At 35.3% G+C, this 17,723-nt stretch overlaps 1 protein-coding gene across 3 annotated transcripts in view; it reads right to left on the minus strand.

Annotated features, from left to right (window-relative positions):
* LOC138698095 (ankyrin repeat and death domain-containing protein 1A-like) overlaps nt 1-17,723 on the minus strand; it is a 1,102,342-nt gene that overhangs the window by 458,606 nt on the left and 626,013 nt on the right. For all 3 annotated transcript variants that reach the window (XR_011331695.1, XM_069823807.1, XM_069823808.1), the window contains exon 4: nt 4,113-4,216. Coding sequence is in view for 2 of the 3 variants with exons in the window: in XM_069823807.1 (XP_069679908.1) it covers nt 4,113-4,216 (104 nt within the window). In the remaining variant the exon portion in view is untranslated. The remainder of the gene's footprint in view (nt 1-4,112; nt 4,217-17,723) is intronic.

Below are 17,723 nucleotides of genomic sequence, written 5' to 3' on the forward strand. Positions count from 1 at the left end.
CAGTAATGTTTTCACGGTCGACACTTGTTCTTTGTTCCTTGTTGTCGAGGTGAAATGGCGGCCGAAAATGAAAGTTCCTCTGACGTGGAGTTGTATGTAGAAGAGATCCACAATTTATCGTATTTGGATTAGAATGAAACGAGACATTTACACTCATACAGTTACATCTTCGAGTGGTGATAGCAACGGAATCGAAAAAAAAAGACTAAAGAAAACAAGAATGAGTGTGGCAAATATAGTTTATTAAAGAATCGCGTATGATAGTGTGTAAAATAAAATATTAAAACTATTATATCGTCGTTGTTCCTGCAATAACTCCTATGTGACATATTTATCATTTTTCAGTTTTTTTGCTCTATTGAATAACTTAAATAGTGATACAGCACATAATAAAATCTCCTATATGTAATTATATTCCTTTCTTTCGAAAATGTAAGAATTCACAATCTCCTATGTACCACTGCCATAAGATGAATAAATGTGTTTTTTCTTCCTACTGAAAAATTTTATATTTTGCATATAGGAGTTGCAGGAACGACGATATGTTATAATACATAGATACATTATAGGCCTATAGAGGTATATTTAGACATTTGTATTAATATTTTGTCGGTATGGGCTTCAAGAGCTGTGGGGCCACGGATTAACTTATTATTAATATTTTACCAAATAAACCCTATTACGAGTATAATGAACAGTAGAGTCTACGCCTGGAAATGACGGTAGCTTAACTACCGACGGCAATTAGCTGCGAAACGTGCTTGGATAAAAAAGAAACAAAGAAAGAAAGAAAGGAAAAGTAAAGAAAGAAGAGAAGAGAAGAGAAGAGAAGAGAAGAGAAGAGAAGAGAAGAGAAGAGAAGAGAAGAGAAGAGAAGAGAAGAGAAGAGGCATTTATGCTGATCCTAAACTCAATAAACGCAGAGTTAATAATAATAATAATAATAATAATAATAATAATAATAATAATAATGCACTATGTTGATTCCCGAATGAAGAAAATTGAAGCTCTATTGAAAATCTGTTAGATCTTATGAGCCTCTATGAAGGCTTAAAATTTTCCATATTGTTATTTTTTCTTAATTAATCTTCAATACTAAAATAAATGTTTGATTTTCTTTCAGCCAGAATATTTTTATAACTGAAATAAATTAATCTGTGGAAAAAGAGCACATAACATATTTTCATTATTTTTGAAGTTGCTTTAATATAAACGAGATAGTTTCATTTCTAACAAATGCACAAAAAATGTAACATAAAATAATTATAAACCTTTTAATAATCAAATGAAACGAAATACAAATAGAATGAAACTCTTTAGTATAACTTTTCTGAAAACAGCATTTGGATTATGTACCCTTTCCATATTTCGACTCAATTATTTTACTTCTTATAGTGAATCAGATACGTCCCTCAGGTGAAATACTTTTTCATATTTATTTATTTATTTACTTACTTACTTATTTATTTATTTATTTATTTATTTATTTATTTATTCAACTAGCTAGCTAGTGAGTACAAATTAAATTTATAAAACAAAAATGTTTCTAGCCACTACCGTAAGAGCCAGGCTTGTGTACGGTGTGGTCTTAGGCAATAATATAACATAAAATTTACAAGGACAGTTTACTAAATACAGTAAGTAACTTAATTCAAAACAATACAACACAAGAGCAAGAATAAAGAAGAAAGAGAAAAGAGAAAAAATACACATTTAATATAAACTGACAATCCGACAGAAGCCAGTGATATTCAATAAAAACATGAATATAGTCGACAGAAATAAAAGGTAAAAAAAATGCATTTGTTAATATTATATATCAATCATGGATAATTTTACAAATTTCTTTTTTAAGAGCTTCAATTTTAAAATATTTTAAATTTGGAAAATAGTTTGTAATTTTATTATAAAGTCTTGGGCCGAAACTAGCACCATGTTTAAATAATCAAATGTATTTTTGTAATTATAAAGTAGGAATGATACAGGAAGAAAAACTGCTTCATATTTTTGTTTTCTGTAATAAGTAGGGCGAACAAAAAAAATCTACTCTGAGGACACCGCCGCACGACGTCTTCTTCGACGTAATAAAAGATACAACAGTGTTTTTTCTTCAGAACTTATTTATGTGGTTGATATGGACTTCAAGCGGCCACAAGGAAGTGGTCCGCGTGTGGTCGGTTCCGCCAATAGCACAACCACACAAAACTGCAAAATAATCGCAAATATGTGGTCCGTGTGAGTTCAGTCTAAATGCTAATCCTCTAACTCAACGTCACAAGACGCATCAAATTTTAACACCGCTTAGGCCGTTAACCTACTGAATCGGACATCCTGTCTCGGACAGGACGGTTTTGTCTCGGATCTTTCGATGTGATGTGGATACACGCAGTCTTATGAATGTCCGTTGCAGTATGCTGCCGGCCTTAAAATGTTAAATAATCATGCTCTAAGTTCATGGAAGAAGTTGTGACATAATATTACTTGCATTACATTGTATAAAGGAAGTTAACAAATAAGCAACGCTCTGACGCTGCATTCATTCCTAATGCCACGGTCTCTGAGAAAGTCCCTTCTGACTCTGGAAATAGTAGGCCTTAATCAAACTTCCGGTGGAACATGCGCGGAATAACGTTAAAGAATATGGCCTGCCTAATGTCCACTATGTGATTTTTATTGATCATACATGGTAGGCCTATAGTGAAAACGTGAAATTTGTAGAATTGTTATCCCGAAAACACTCAAATAGAAGGCCACATCATTGGCTACGCGGGTTTGTAGCACCGTCCACCCGTTATTAACTGGGGAGGTGTCAGCTGCGTCCCCATAAATATGTTGACGAAAAATTAATACGTCAGTTGCGTCCGGGGTTTTTAAAATATATACTTCAGTTGCGTCCACAGCTACCTGCCGGTTTAGGATGTTATGTTAACTTAGTTATATAGTCCAAGGACGCGTTCTGCGACAAAACAAGACAAAACCAACCACTGTATAGAACGCGTTCTACTACGTCATGTACAATGTAAAGGTTAAATTGGAAACACATAAGAGTTATGCCAAGTGAGACCTTTATTTGTGATCGATGGATTCAAATTTAGACATCACAAGGATCTACAGAACAATATTTCGCGTTGGGCATGCTGCATGAACTCTTGTAAATGTTTCATAAAGTTAAATGTTAAAAATGAAATCATTGAAAGTAATCAAGAACACAACCAGAACAAATCAGACCAAGTGTTAATAGTATGGGCAGAAATTGCAGCAACAACAATGAGAAAGACTAATGGCTGCGAGTCATTTCATTCAAAACTTAATAGTCTATTTTATACTGCTCACCCAAACATTAACCATTTTATATAAGTTTTGAAAGAAATACAAAACGAAACATACTTAAAACTACGTACTGATAGAGCTTTGCCATTTAATCAGGCAAGGAGGGAGAAAGAAGCTTTTATTCGTAAAAACATGATCGATTTACAACAAGGTCCTATAACAAGATTGGATTTCATCCGGAATCTGTCATTTAGGTCTCAACCAATACGATTGTAATTTTATGGTAAAAATGCAACTCATGAATTTTAATACATTTTATGGTGAAAAATGACACTACCAACATTGTATGGTGAAGATGCCACAAATATTTTTAACCTATCTGTAATGTTTAAATTGGTGATGTTACAGTCAGTCCTAAGTTTGTAAAATGGGAAAGGACGCAACTGACGTATGATCCAAAAAATATAGGGACGCAACTGACGTGTAAAACTGATCGTGGGCCTCAATCACCTGTCCCCGAATTAACTGAACACATCGAGTTACTTATCAGGATTTAATAAATTTATTGTTGATAGGATAAACGACGTTGATGAAATAGGCATTTTGAAACACAATAAAAGTTCTGTTGATAACCAATATAAAGATATTGTGAGAATATGTTGAAATAGAGAGAAAAACGAACCTGCTCCCACACTAATAATACTTAGACTCGCCAGTGTTTGAATGCGGAACTTAGTCGAGAAGGACCAGCCATTCGACTCAAGATGTTCCTAGGCCGCTGTTACATGGTACTGTAGGAAATTGCAAGAGAATCAAATTCACTACGAGTGAGCAATACTTACGTTGTTGCGCGAATTGACATCGAGCTGCTCTCTAAGGACTCGTTTGACTGCGTCGGCGTCGTTCTTGATAACAGCCTCGTGCAGCTGTAGTTCTTTCTTGAGTGCTGAAACAATGTATTTCAGGAAGTCAGATTTTCAAACTGAATATATGGGATCTATGTACATATGAGAGTTCTCTGAGTTATTTATATCGTAATATAATATGTTTGTTATACATCTTGATTACACTCTTTTAACAAATTTGTATCACTTAAGAATTTAGTTATAACAACTTTCAGGTGTTAAAATGAAAATAGTGGTAAATTACCTAGTTAACTAGTTTCGACTTCGCATCAGTCATCTTCAGAACTACCGAGGAAGAAGCAAAGACCTCACTAGATCTAAAGATAACTGATACTAAGTCGAAATTAGTCAGCTAGGTAATTTATCATTTTAACAACTGATGTTCTTAATATAAATAAATTCTTAAGTATTATTTTAATTGATATCATAGAGGAATATTTTTAGTTCTAACTTTGACTTATTGCTACTATTGTTCTCTTTGGATCAATATAAATGCATGTTAATAAACATAATCACGGTAATACGACATTTCATTTTTTATTTCATTTCATTTATTGCATTCCATAGATCTTACATTAGTATTGAAGCTTTAAGATGTGGAACAAGTCAGAATGAAGGGAGGAAGGTGGTAATCACTGAACGAATGGAGGAAGGTGGAAATCACTGAACGAATGGAAGAGGGCGATAATTAATTATTGAACGAATGGAGGACGGCGGCAATGGCTGAACGAAATTAGTGAGGAAGGCGCAAATGATTGAACGAATGCAGGGAGGGAGGTGATAATGACTGAACAAATGAAGGGAAGTACGTTGTAATCACGGAACGAATGGAGGAAGGCGGTAATGACTGAACGAATGCAGACAGGAAGGCGGTAATGACTGAATGAATGAAGGCAGGAAGGCGGTAATGACTGAATGAATGAAGGCAGGAAGGCGGTAATGACTGAATGAATGAAGGCAGGAAGGCGGTAATGGCTGAACAAAGGAAGGGAGGAAGGCGGAATTGACTGAACGAGTGCAGAGAGGAAGGTGGTAATGACTGAACAAATGAAGGGAGGAAGGTGGTTAATTATTCGAATGGAGGAAGGCGGTAATGACTGAACGAATGAAGTCAGGAAGGCAGTAATACTGAACGAATGAAGCGAGGAAGGCGGTGATGACAATGAATGGAGGAAGACGGTAATGACTGAACGAATGAAGGGAGGAAGGCGGTAATGACTAAACGAATGAAGGCAGAAAGGCGGTAATGACTAAATGAATGGAGGGAGGCGGTAATGACTAAACGAATGGAGGAAGGGGGTAATGACTGAACGAATGAAGGGAGGAAGGCGGTAATGACTAAACGAATGGAGGGAGGAAGGCGGTAATGACTAAACGAATGAAGGGAGGAAGGCGGTAATGACTAAACGAATAAAAGGAGGAAGGCGGTAATGATTAAACGAATGTAGGCAGGAAGGGATAATGATTGAACGAATGGAAGAAGGCGGTAATAAGTAAACGAATGAAGAGAGGGAGGCGGTAATGACTAAACGAATGAAGGAAGGCGGTAATGACTAAACGAATGAAGGGAGGAAGGCGGTAATAACTAAACGAATGAAGAGAGGGAGGCGGTAATGACTAAACGAATGAAGGAAGGCGGTAATGACTAAACGAATGAAGGGAGGAAGGCGGTAATGACTAAACGAATAAAGGGAGGAAGGCGGTAATGGCTAAATGAATAAAGGGAGGAAGGCGGTAATGACTGAACGAATGAAAGCAGAAAGGCGGTAATAACTGAAAGAATGAATGTCTGAATGAATGAAGTGAAGAAAACCGTGATAGCTGAATGAATGGATTTAAGAAGGCAGTAATGACTGAGTGAATGAATGAAGAAGGATAGTAATGAGTGGAGGACAGTAATGAAGGAATGAATGAATGGATCAAGGAATAATTGTTGTGAGAATGACGGGATGTGTATGTGTATGTATTTATTCATACTGCAAATGGGTATATACCCGGTGGAAGTGGTAACTAATCACTAGGGAACGGAATTTGGAGTAGTAAAAGCCAGTATTGGCATCTACCGTACACAGCCATTTGTTTACAACCCTTTATACCAAGTCCTCCCCTCCATGACATACTCGCATATCTCTGCACGTCAACAACAGGTGAACGGGAAGTTGTCGCATAAGAACGTCAACATGCAGGTTTGCAGTTCAGAGTAGTGAAGTGCAGGTACAATGCCGAAAGTGAAACCAACTAACAATACAAAATTGAAAGACTATATTTGTAAAAGCTCCAGATCGAGTATCACAATTCAGGAAACAATTCCCGATGACGCGGCTGCGATTCAAATACGCCAGGAACTACTAAATGATAAAACAATCTAAAAAGAAGTCATGGATATTAAGTCAATTTTTTATATTTACCGGATGCCATTATTTGGTTAGAAAAGTCACGAGTAGAACTAGTTGAGCAAATAAATATTATGAGAACTATTGTAAATATACTGAGTGCAGTAGAATGTGAAGTAGGAAAACGTGTTGGTGAAAAAATTAACATAGTTTGATTAAAAATGATAGGTATAGTATTCTTAGTCGGATTTCAGATGTACTAACAAAGACGTGTCCCAACGACATCATTCAACATATGAATTTAATTGACGTATCTTGTTTCAAGTTCTCTCCAATTTTGTCTGCAGATGTAGAGCGAAGTTTTTTCATGTTAAAAATTTCCTTCCTTGCAACAGAGCAAAGTTGTATTTTGAATATTTGGAAATTATATTTACAATTTATTATAACAAGGCACAGCAGGAATAATTGTTTTATTAACAAAACGTAGCATTAATTGAAAATGCCATTTCGTTTGGTTCTACATTTTGCTCAACATTTAATGATACTGTATTAGGCTATGTTGTAAATATTGCAGTATATTGTATATATTATAAGTACTGTAGTATACGTTGTATACATATTATCATATTTCATAATATTGTAAATAAAAGTTTTAATTTAACACGCTCCTGACAGAAAAACATACATATTCAGAGGCGAGTTCCATACAGAAGACAACTGTCTATCAGGCATCAATGTTTCCACTGACACGCGAGGATGTAGAGATTGATATTTAATTATGTATATTTGTAATATTGTTTATTGGTGTCTTGTGCGTTGCCAAGAAAAACACATGTAGTTCAAAGTGAAATCCAGATTATGTATGTAGGCCACTATATGTCATTAAACTATAACATTTGTTTATTCTGAAATATGTTTACAGCACGTTGCGTGTAAGTTTGTATGAAATGGACTGTACTCGTCCATGCTCTGTGACGCAGCTCGCTTGACAGTCACTGAGCTACGAATATCTATACTACGTTTCACCATTCGTTATAATACTCCATATCCCTTTCTTCCCTGCTACTTACACTCAATAATGACAATTAATAATAAACACAACTAATAAAAACAATAATTAATAATAATAATAATAATAATAACAATATAATAATAATAATAATAATAATAATAATATTAATAACAAGGAGCATCCTAAATTAAATGAAGCATGGATACTGTGTGAATGACAATAAAAAGTAAATGAATGACGGAATGAACTGAAGATCAATGACAGCATAAATGACGGAACGAGTAATAAATTCAAGGAGAATGGAAGAAAGGAGGTGTGAATGAACTCAGGCATGTAGTTATGAAGGAGGTGACTGAATGGACATAGGAATAAAGAAAGTTAATACGCGAATTAAAAAAGGTCGGAATAAATTTAATGTAAGCTACAATGAAGACATGAAGGAAATGGAACAAATAAAACAAGCTCAGAATGGGAAAACTCAGAAATAAAAACGTGAGCGAAACGAATGATTATGTAGATGTTTAACGGAGGGATGGATAAATATACGTATAAATGAAAATGAATGAGGATAGGAATCATGAATGAACCAGTGAATAAATAAATAAACAAATAAATGAACGGGTAAGTGAATGAAGTGAATATAACATTACAGGAGTGTGCGAATGACTTTAAGTGGCGAAAGGCCGTATTCATGTGATTCAGTGAATTTAATTCAGAGAATGGTTGAATTTAGATTAATAAATTCTATTAATAGATTAATTGAAGTACGTAGATAGCAGAGACAGGCAAAGTCTCTTTCCGGATTGCCCATGACTGTTTACGTCCGTGAGCAGGCTTACTCTTAGTATCGTTCGCCCGTCTGCAACCTTCCCTCACAAGCAGGCAGGCAGTGTGGTTGCACGTGACTCCCAAACAGTCCTAACAGTGACCCGAAAGGACTGTTGGGTTCCGCCGACCTGAGCCAGACTGCTGATAAATATGAAGCAAGTCATTGAAACCGGACAAGAAGCCTATAGATATAGACAAACTACTGAAAACTTAATTTGTTGTCCTCTGAAACGTACCGTTAATAAAGACAAAGAAAACTATTTCTCGTCAACATAATATCCATTAAATGCCAACAGTTATTATAAATTACTTGCACTTTCCTTTTCATCGTAGTAATATAAATTTTATACAAATCATTGAAACTTTCAGAAGAAATCTGTCCTCAGAAGTTAAATAGTAAATCAATATTCTGAAGAACGAAAAAATTTTATACAATTTACAGGTATTCATGGGGCTTTTAATTGTTGATGAAAAAGTTAAAATGAAATATTTTTCTATAATAGTTGTTGATATTCATAATAATCTCTTCTCTTCTCTTCTCTTCTCTTCTCTTCTCTTCTCTTCTCTTCTCTTCTCTTCTCTTCTCTTCTCTTCTCTCCTCTCCTCTCCTCTCCTCTCCTCTCCTCTCCTCTCCTCTCCTCTCCTCTCCTCTCCTCTCCTCTCCTCTCCTCTCCTCTCCTCTCCTCTCCTCTCCTCTCCTCTCCTCTCCTCTCCTCTCCTCTCCTCTCCTCTCCTCTCCTCTCCTCTCCTCTCCTCTCCTCTCCTCTCCTCTCCTCTCCTCTCCTCTCCTCTCCTCTCTTCTCTTCTCTTCTCTTCTCTTCTCTTCTCTTCTCTTCTCTTCTCTTCTCTTCTCTTCTCTTCTCTTCTCTTCTCTTCTCTTCTCTTCTCTTCTCTTCTCTTCTCTTCTCTTCTCTTCTCTTCTCTCCTCAACTAATCACAAGTTACGAAATGTTACTATTTTGTTGAGTCAGATACACTTTGTAGGAATATGAAATCTATAATATTGTCTTATTATTTTATTAATTCTATAGCGCAATAAATCGTAAAACTGTGTTCCTTTAATCAAGAATTATCTGCCATTATTTCTTGAGCGAGATACACTTTGCAGAAAAATGAAATGTATAATATGTACTTAGCTTATTATTTTATGAAATTCTGTAGTGCAATAAATGGTGAAACTATATTTCTTTAATCAAGAATTTTCTGCCGTGTTGGACCACAAAATCAAGATTTTTTTAAGTAACTAAATCGCCAACGAACTTAGATTTCAAACTAGTAATGTTTCATCTTAACCAGCGCAGACTGGCTTCCGTGAATACAAGTCACTCTACCTTATAATACGAGCAAACAGTCCCGCCTGGACTGAACCCATAAAACCCGGGCTGAATGGGTTCAGTCTAAAAAGTTAACTTGCTTTGTAGCGTCACCGGAAGCCAAGTCTGACGGCAAGCAGTTACGGGCGTGAGTCTTGTCTGATTTGCCGGTGTCTAGTAGATAGGTGTATTAGATGAAATGAGTGAGTTGAAACAAGTATAGCCCTATAAAATGAGTTGAATATGCGAATTTGGATCGTTGGATAAACTAAAAGTGAGTGTATGAATAAATAAATGAATCGAATCGATGAATGAATAAATGAATGAATAAATAAATAAATAAATAAATAAATAAATAAATAAATAAATAAATAAATAAATAAATAAATAAATAAATAAATAAATAAATAAATAAATGTATACAAGAGAGAAAGAAAAAGACAAAGGTAGAAAGACTGACAAGAAGGGGACGGACGGAGAGAGGGAGAGAGAATTAAGTAATGAATGAATTAGTTTATGGAATAATGAACGTCGGTATCAATAGTTGAATAAATGAAAGAAGACACGATGGGAGGAATAAATCGAAGAGTTACAAGGGAGGAAAGTTTGAGTGAAGATATAATTATAAATTATTAGGAAAGAAGCTGCACTGGTTAAAAGTATTACAAAGTGCACTAGCGTAATGGAAAGGAAACGAGTCATCATAATTACTAGTGATGAGAAATATATGCAATGCATATTTCTATCGGAGGTACAGACTCGTATCTTAATGAAACTGTTTCATGTTTAATTAAGATGATTGGAGCAAAGTTGTTTGCGAATATTATGTGCATATTATGGAGTTTAGTGCATATTTCAACATTAAGAGCGTAATATGTCATGTATATTTTTAATTGTTTTTATAGCGAAACAAGTTTCCTAGTTTTTTGGACTTTGGTAAAACAGCAGAGTCCGTATAGGCCAGATTCTGTCAGATGCTTTTCCTTCACTGCGAGCTAAAGCAAGGAGATGCACTATCACCTTTACTTTTTTTTTAACTTTTTTCTAGAATATACCATTAGGAAAGTCCAGGATAACAGACAGGGTTTGGAATTGAACGGGTTACATCAGCTGTTTGTGTATGGGGATGATGTAAATATGTTAGGCGAAAATACACAAACTATTAGGGAAAACCCGGGAATTTTACTTGAAGCAAGTAAAGAGATAGGTTTGGAAGTAAATCCCGAAAAGACAAAGTATATGATTATGTCTCGTGACCAGAATATTGTGCGAAATGGAAATTAAAAAATCTGGAAATTTATTCTTTGAAGAGGTGGAAAATTCAAACATCTTGGAGCAACAGTAACAGATATAAATGACACTCGAGAGGAAATTAAACGCAGAATAAATATGGGAAATGCGTGCTATTATTCTGTTGAGAAGCTTCTGTCATCTAGTCTGCTGTCAAAAAAGCTGAAAGTTAGAATTTGTAAAACAGTTTATTACAGGTTTTCTGTATTGTTGTGAAACTTGGACTCTCACTTTGAGAGAGGAAGAGAGATTAAGGGTGTTCGAAAATAAGATACTTAGGAAAATATTTGGGGCTAAGAGGGATGAAGTTATAAGAAAATGAAGGAAGTTACGCAACGTAGAACTATACTCCTTGTATTCTTCATCTAACATCATTAGGAACATTAACCCATTACTGCATAGCGTCCTAAAAATGGGACGTGCGCAAAATACCGATTTCTATGGAATTTTTTCTTGTTTAGTACATTTGGAGGCATTGTTTAGAAGGTAAATTATTACATTGTATTATGGTGTTGGAGTACTTGAATTCCGCACGTACATTTGTTCATACCAAGATGGCAGGATAACAGTATTTTGTGACGCACCACGTGTAAGTTCATTCTTAGTTACTCTGTAATGATGATAAAGACTTCTGATTTTTATTTTCACATAATGAGTTGAATACTTCAGTTTTCATGTGGTATATAACAACAATAAAATTTTATTATGTGTTGCTAGGTACAAGGTGAAATAAAGTGCCGTCCTAAAAATAGGACGCCATGCAGTGTGCACTCCTGTAGTATTCTTTATAATATGTATATGGTTTCCATTACATTATTTTATTTCCAGTCTAACCGTGAGTGAAATTCTGGGGTTAATGGAAAATCAAAATAATAATAATGAGAGTCTAATACATGTGACCCCTCCAGAAGATTTCCATGATAGGCCTACATATGAATACAGTGATAAATCGGACGATGAGCATAAGGCTTATTTGAATAATATTGGCGGTAAGATGCTACTTAGTAAAGCGGAATTACAAAAAATATGTAATGATGATAATGAAGATGACATTGTTGATGAAAGTATGCCAGAGTCTTCTAACATAAAAGCTGCAACAAATGATTTTGAAAGTACATTAGACAAAAATGGAGCTGAGTTTTCTCGCACAAGTTATTGCCGTCCGAAAAGAAGGAAGCTAATATATGAACATTTCCAAGACAGGGAAGGTAATTCCAGGTAGAAGGCCATCGTACTACTACAACTACAAGTGCTATTATTACTACTATAACCACTAACGTACCGCGCCGTGGCATCGTGGTCTAAGGCATCCTGCCTCGGACTCGCGTTACGGAATGCGCGCTGGTTCGAGTCCTCATGGGGGAAGAAATTTTCTCATGAAATTTGACCAGTGTATGGGACCGGTTCCCAACCAGCATCATCATGCATTTGTGGAGCTACGATAGATAGCGAAAATCCGGTTTCGGAAACCAGCTATAAAGGCTATGGGGGAATCATCGTGCTAAACACACGATACCTCCATTCTGGTTGGATGATTGTCCACCTCTGTTTCGGCATGTGGACGTGAGACCAGCAGCAGGCTGGTCGGTCTTGGGCCTTCATGGGCTCTAGAGCTATGAATTTTTTTACAATCACCACCATCAGCACCAGCGGTAGCAGCAGCAACAGCAGCAACAGCAATACCAGCGCTAGCACAGAAACAGCAGCACCAGCGTTGGCAGTACCGATGTTAGCAACAGCGGCAACAACAGAGTGGTGGTCCATCTTGGCTTATTTTTTTGATGCTGCCGTAGTAAATGCTTGGTTTCTGTACAGAAAAATTAAGCCTCAAAACTCTTCAGAATCGCTCCTCAACTTTTGCCGTCTTCTGGCTTTTACAGTACTGAAAAGGCATGGGGTGAGTTCCCACTAAGGAAAAATTGTTCCCATTCCATCAGGAAACATAAGATTTGATGGTTAACACCACTGGGCAGTTGAAAATAAAACTCAGCGAATGTGTGCTAATCGTACAGGGAAAGCAAAGTTCATCTGCAGCAAGTGTCAAATTGGACTCCACCCTAAATGTTTCTACCCTTACCACACAAAATAGTGTTGTGCAATGCGTAGGCTTGTGTGAGGAGGGCAGTTGAACCACTGATTCTAATATGTGTATAAGTATTTACTACATAATAAATACATAAATACTATTTGAACTAAAAGAGGGGTTATTCTATTCAGCTACTGTGTCACTGACCATTATGCATAGTGTCCTATTTATGGGACGGTCCTTAATTTTTATCCCAGAAAGTAAATAAAGATAAAAATGGTAAGATAGCATTCTTAAGTCACAAACTAGCAAACTTAAACTCAGAAACGGATTTTTCAAGTAATTAATAACTTTATGCAGTAATGGGTTAAATCCAAACGTTTGAGATGGCAGCTCATGTAGCACCTATGGATTAATCTAGAAATGCATATTGGAAGACTGAAAGGAAGAGACATTGAGGGAGGCAAACTTAGAAGGGAGGATAATATTAAAATGGATTTGAGAGAAGTGGGATATGATAGTAGAGACTGGATTAATCTTGCTCAGGATAGGGACCGATAGTGGGCTTATGTGAGGGCAGTAATGAACCTCCGGGTTCCTTAAAAGCCATTTGCAGGTAAGTGATATAGATATTTGTATGTGTGACTCTCTTCAGTATTGTTTGGAGGAAGTGCAAAAATTATAATGCCTAAGGAAAGACCAAAGGGTATTACTTACTGATAAAATAAGAGTCCTACAAAATGTTGTAGTTTCCCGATCACTTGAGCAAGATCTCTTAGCAGAATAAAATAATTCTACCCTCTACACTTCAAGGTAGTTCACGAAACATGCAGCAGCTGTACCAAGACGCTATGTCTATTGTTGGAAAGCATGGTAAATCTGATATTTTCTTAATTCCCACCTACAATCCGCAATGACCTGAATTAGCTACTGCTTCACTCCCACATGAAAAACCGACTGATCGTCCTGACATTTTTACTTGCGTTTTCGCATTGAAACTGAAGCAATAAAAAGCATTTGGCATAAAGAAAACATTCAGAGGGGTATGTTTCATTGTTATGGGAGGAAATAACTTCCAAAATGTCTGGTATTCTTCATTGGAAATAAATTTGAAAAATTTTAATTTGAATTTCTAATGAACTTAGTTTGCAGCTTTACTGCACAAGCCTCTAATCTATACAAAGGCAATAATTTGAACTGGTAATGGAAATTACGGGAAAACGGCTGAACGGATTTTAATGAATGACCCGTCATTTTGAAGCTTGGCATCCAAGGATTTTCAGAAAAATAGTAACTTTCAGTGAAGCATTAGTTTTCTTGCTACATAATTTTCTTATTTTCCAAAATCCATCTTTCGTCAGTTTTGAGAACTAATTGCATTTCAGAATAAAACAAAACACACACTACAATAAACAATAGGCTGTTACACGAAGGCCATGACCTGCAAGATTGCTGACATATTTAGATTTCAAATTCAATTGGTTATTAAAAACTTCAAGAATTTCTAAAATAATTTATAGGTCTGATTCTGCGGTATGTAATTTTTTGAGTACAGCTGTGTATTGGATATTAAAATATACAAAACTTGAGGCTATTTGATGACATTATTACCATTAGAAATGAAATATTATTATAGTTAATGCCATGATGTGACTATTTTTGAATAATTATACATATTAATGCTATATTGATATGAAAGTGAAACGTTTTGGGTTTATATGTAGATGGAGAGAATATCTTAAATTAGATCTTCATTTCTATAATTTACTAGGTGGCTATCTATCTATCTATCTATCTATCTATCTATCTATCTATCTATCTATCTATCTATCTATCTATCTATCTATCTATCTATCTATCTATCTATCTATCTATCTATCTATCTATCTATCTATCTATCTATCTATCTATCTATCTATCTATCTATCTATCTATCTATCTATCTATCTATCTATCTGTCTGTCTGTCTGTCTGTCTGTCTGTCTGTCTGTCTGTCTGTCTGTCTGTCTGTCTGTCTGTCTGTCTGTCTGTCTGTCTGTCTGTCTGTCTGTCTGTCTGTCTGTCTGCCTGTCTGCCTGCCTGCCTGCCTGCCTGCCTGCCTATCTGTCTATCTATCTATCTATCTATCTATCTGTCTATCTATCTGTCTGTCTGTCTGTCTGTCTGTCTGTCTGTCTGTCTGTCTGTCTGTCTGTCTGTCTGTCTGTCTGTCTGTCTGTCTGTCTGTCTGTCTGTCTATCTATCTATCTATCTATCTATCTATCTATCTATCTATCTATCTATCTATCTATCTATCTATCTATCTATCTATCTATCTATCTATCTATCTATCTATCTATCTATCTATGTGTCTATGTGTCTATGTGTCTATCTGTCTATCTGTCTATCTGTCTGTCTGTCTGTCTCTCTGTCTCTCTGTCTGTCTATAACTACACAATTTACGTAAGGTAATAATATTGTTATTAAAAATAAAAAATATTTTTATAGTTACATTAATCAAATGGGGTTGGGTCTTTTTCGTATACGTAATGGCGATGTGGCGTAGATATTTATTTATATGTGTCATTCTCTTCCTTATTGTCTCGAGAGAGCGCAAAAATTATAGTTCCTAAGGAAAGGCCAAAAGGTATTACTTACTGATAAAATAAGAGGCCTACAAAATTTTGTAGTCTAGCGATCATTTCAGCATGATCTCTTAGTAGGATAATATGATTTTACCCTCTACATTTCAAGCTCTACATGCAGCAAATATACCAAGATGCTATGTCTATTGTTGGAAAGCATATAAAACCTGACTTTCTTAACTTTCACCTACAATCCACAGTGACCTGAATTAGTTATTGCTTTACTTCCACATGAAAAACCCACTTATTGTCCTGACATTGTCACTTGCGTTTTCGCGTTGAAACTCAAAAACTGAAGTTGGATAAGTTCAAGAAAAAGTATTTTGCATAAAAAAAATTCAGAGAGAGTATGTTTCATTATTATGGAAACAAATAACCTTCAAAATGTCTTGTATTCTTCATTTAAAATAAATCTGAAAAATTTTTATTTGAACGTCTAATGAACTTAGTTTGCAGCATTTCCTGCACAAGCCAATAGTAGGCTATAATACTAACAAGCAAGAAATTCGAGCAACAAATTTAAAGCCACGGCCAATTAGCTTTCATTTTTTTAAATGTATTGGAATGTGCACTAGTTCTTATGATAACAGTACTTTATTTTTTCTACGTGTATTTTAGAGTAATGAATACGCACAGTCATAGTCACATGAGAGTCGTATTTTGTGTGGAGTACGAGTTTGTTTTGTCGTCTCACTTGTGCATTGAATAAGGCACGAACCTCCCCTGCACTCGGCAAATAAATGACATACTACCTGTTGCACAATCAGCGACGTGCTGCGGAGCCTCCCATGGCGCTCAACAAACACATTAATTTAAGTCAAAGAACTTGAATTGGGTCTGATTGTGTAGTTAGGGTTATTACGTCATTCGTGATCCAACTACTTGAATTGGGAGTAACGCTTCGTCAATGATAACTGAATTGTACATTTAACCTCAGGACGAAGTAAGAGAAACTTAATACGACTATACAGTATAGCAATCAAAATCAACATAAATTTGGCTAATAACACTTTCCCGTCTTCAGGAATCAACATAATCCCTTCTTCAACTGTCAATCGATATCAATTACAACTCAAAATAATAGTCAAATGATCTCCCCTTAAGCTCTCAATAACTCCAATCAATAAACGAAACAAAACACTAACTCTAGCTTTTTTGCCATGTCTACTTCACGATTAAATCACAAAACACAAGTATAAATGAAGGATAGCAGTCATTTCCAAATAGAATAATGAATTACATTTGGCAAGTGACTTTTATGTCACACAGTACCATTATTATACCAGGGAAAATATCTCTTGATAAGCTTCATTTAAGTGATATGTGATTTAAATTATATACCCATTTAAATGATGACGAAATAATTTAACTTCTCGACGATTCATGAAGACTTTGACTTCTTGTTCTATTTCATGTTTAATTTGTACTTTTAATTTGAGCTAGATTTTAAATTTGAGAACTGTGTTGTGCATAAATATCTTTGTTGAATTTAGAAATACATTACACTATTTAACCTTATGTTTATTCTTAATTTTTATTCATTTTGAGTTCACTTGTATTTAAAAAGAAGACAGACTGTTTCTAACGTCATTGCTTTTATTATAATACTTATATACATTATACCTCTCTTTCCTTAGAAAATAATCTTTTAATATCTTTCCTTATACGACGAATATGTTCTCGATACACTGTATAAACTAACCACAACTTACAGTTGAAGGGTTCAGAACCATAGTGGGCCAAGTGCCATTTACTAAAACCGTAGAAAACAAGGGTTAAAATGAAATTATTATCATAATTCAATGGAAACGTATACCAAGTAATATAAAGTATACACATTCAAACTAAATGATATGTCAGTCTTCATTAAACTATGGTATTCACTTAACTTTAACCCTTGCTTTCTCCGTTTTTAATAAATGGCGCTTGGCCCACTATGGCTCTGAACGCTTCAGTTGTCATAGATTTTTGAGTATTAGCTTTTGATATCAGACGGAGCAAATAGGTGCTTACTTATTGTTGCTTTTCCGAAGACGAAGTCGATATATATAACTCCGAAACGTTGAATATCATTGCAAAAAAATCCGAAAACTACAGCAACATGTCGTACACCAAGAAAACA

The sequence above is a fragment of the Periplaneta americana genome, chromosome 4 (assembly GCF_040183065.1).
Source record: "Periplaneta americana isolate PAMFEO1 chromosome 4, P.americana_PAMFEO1_priV1, whole genome shotgun sequence".
Taxonomy (NCBI): domain Eukaryota; kingdom Metazoa; phylum Arthropoda; class Insecta; order Blattodea; family Blattidae; genus Periplaneta; species Periplaneta americana.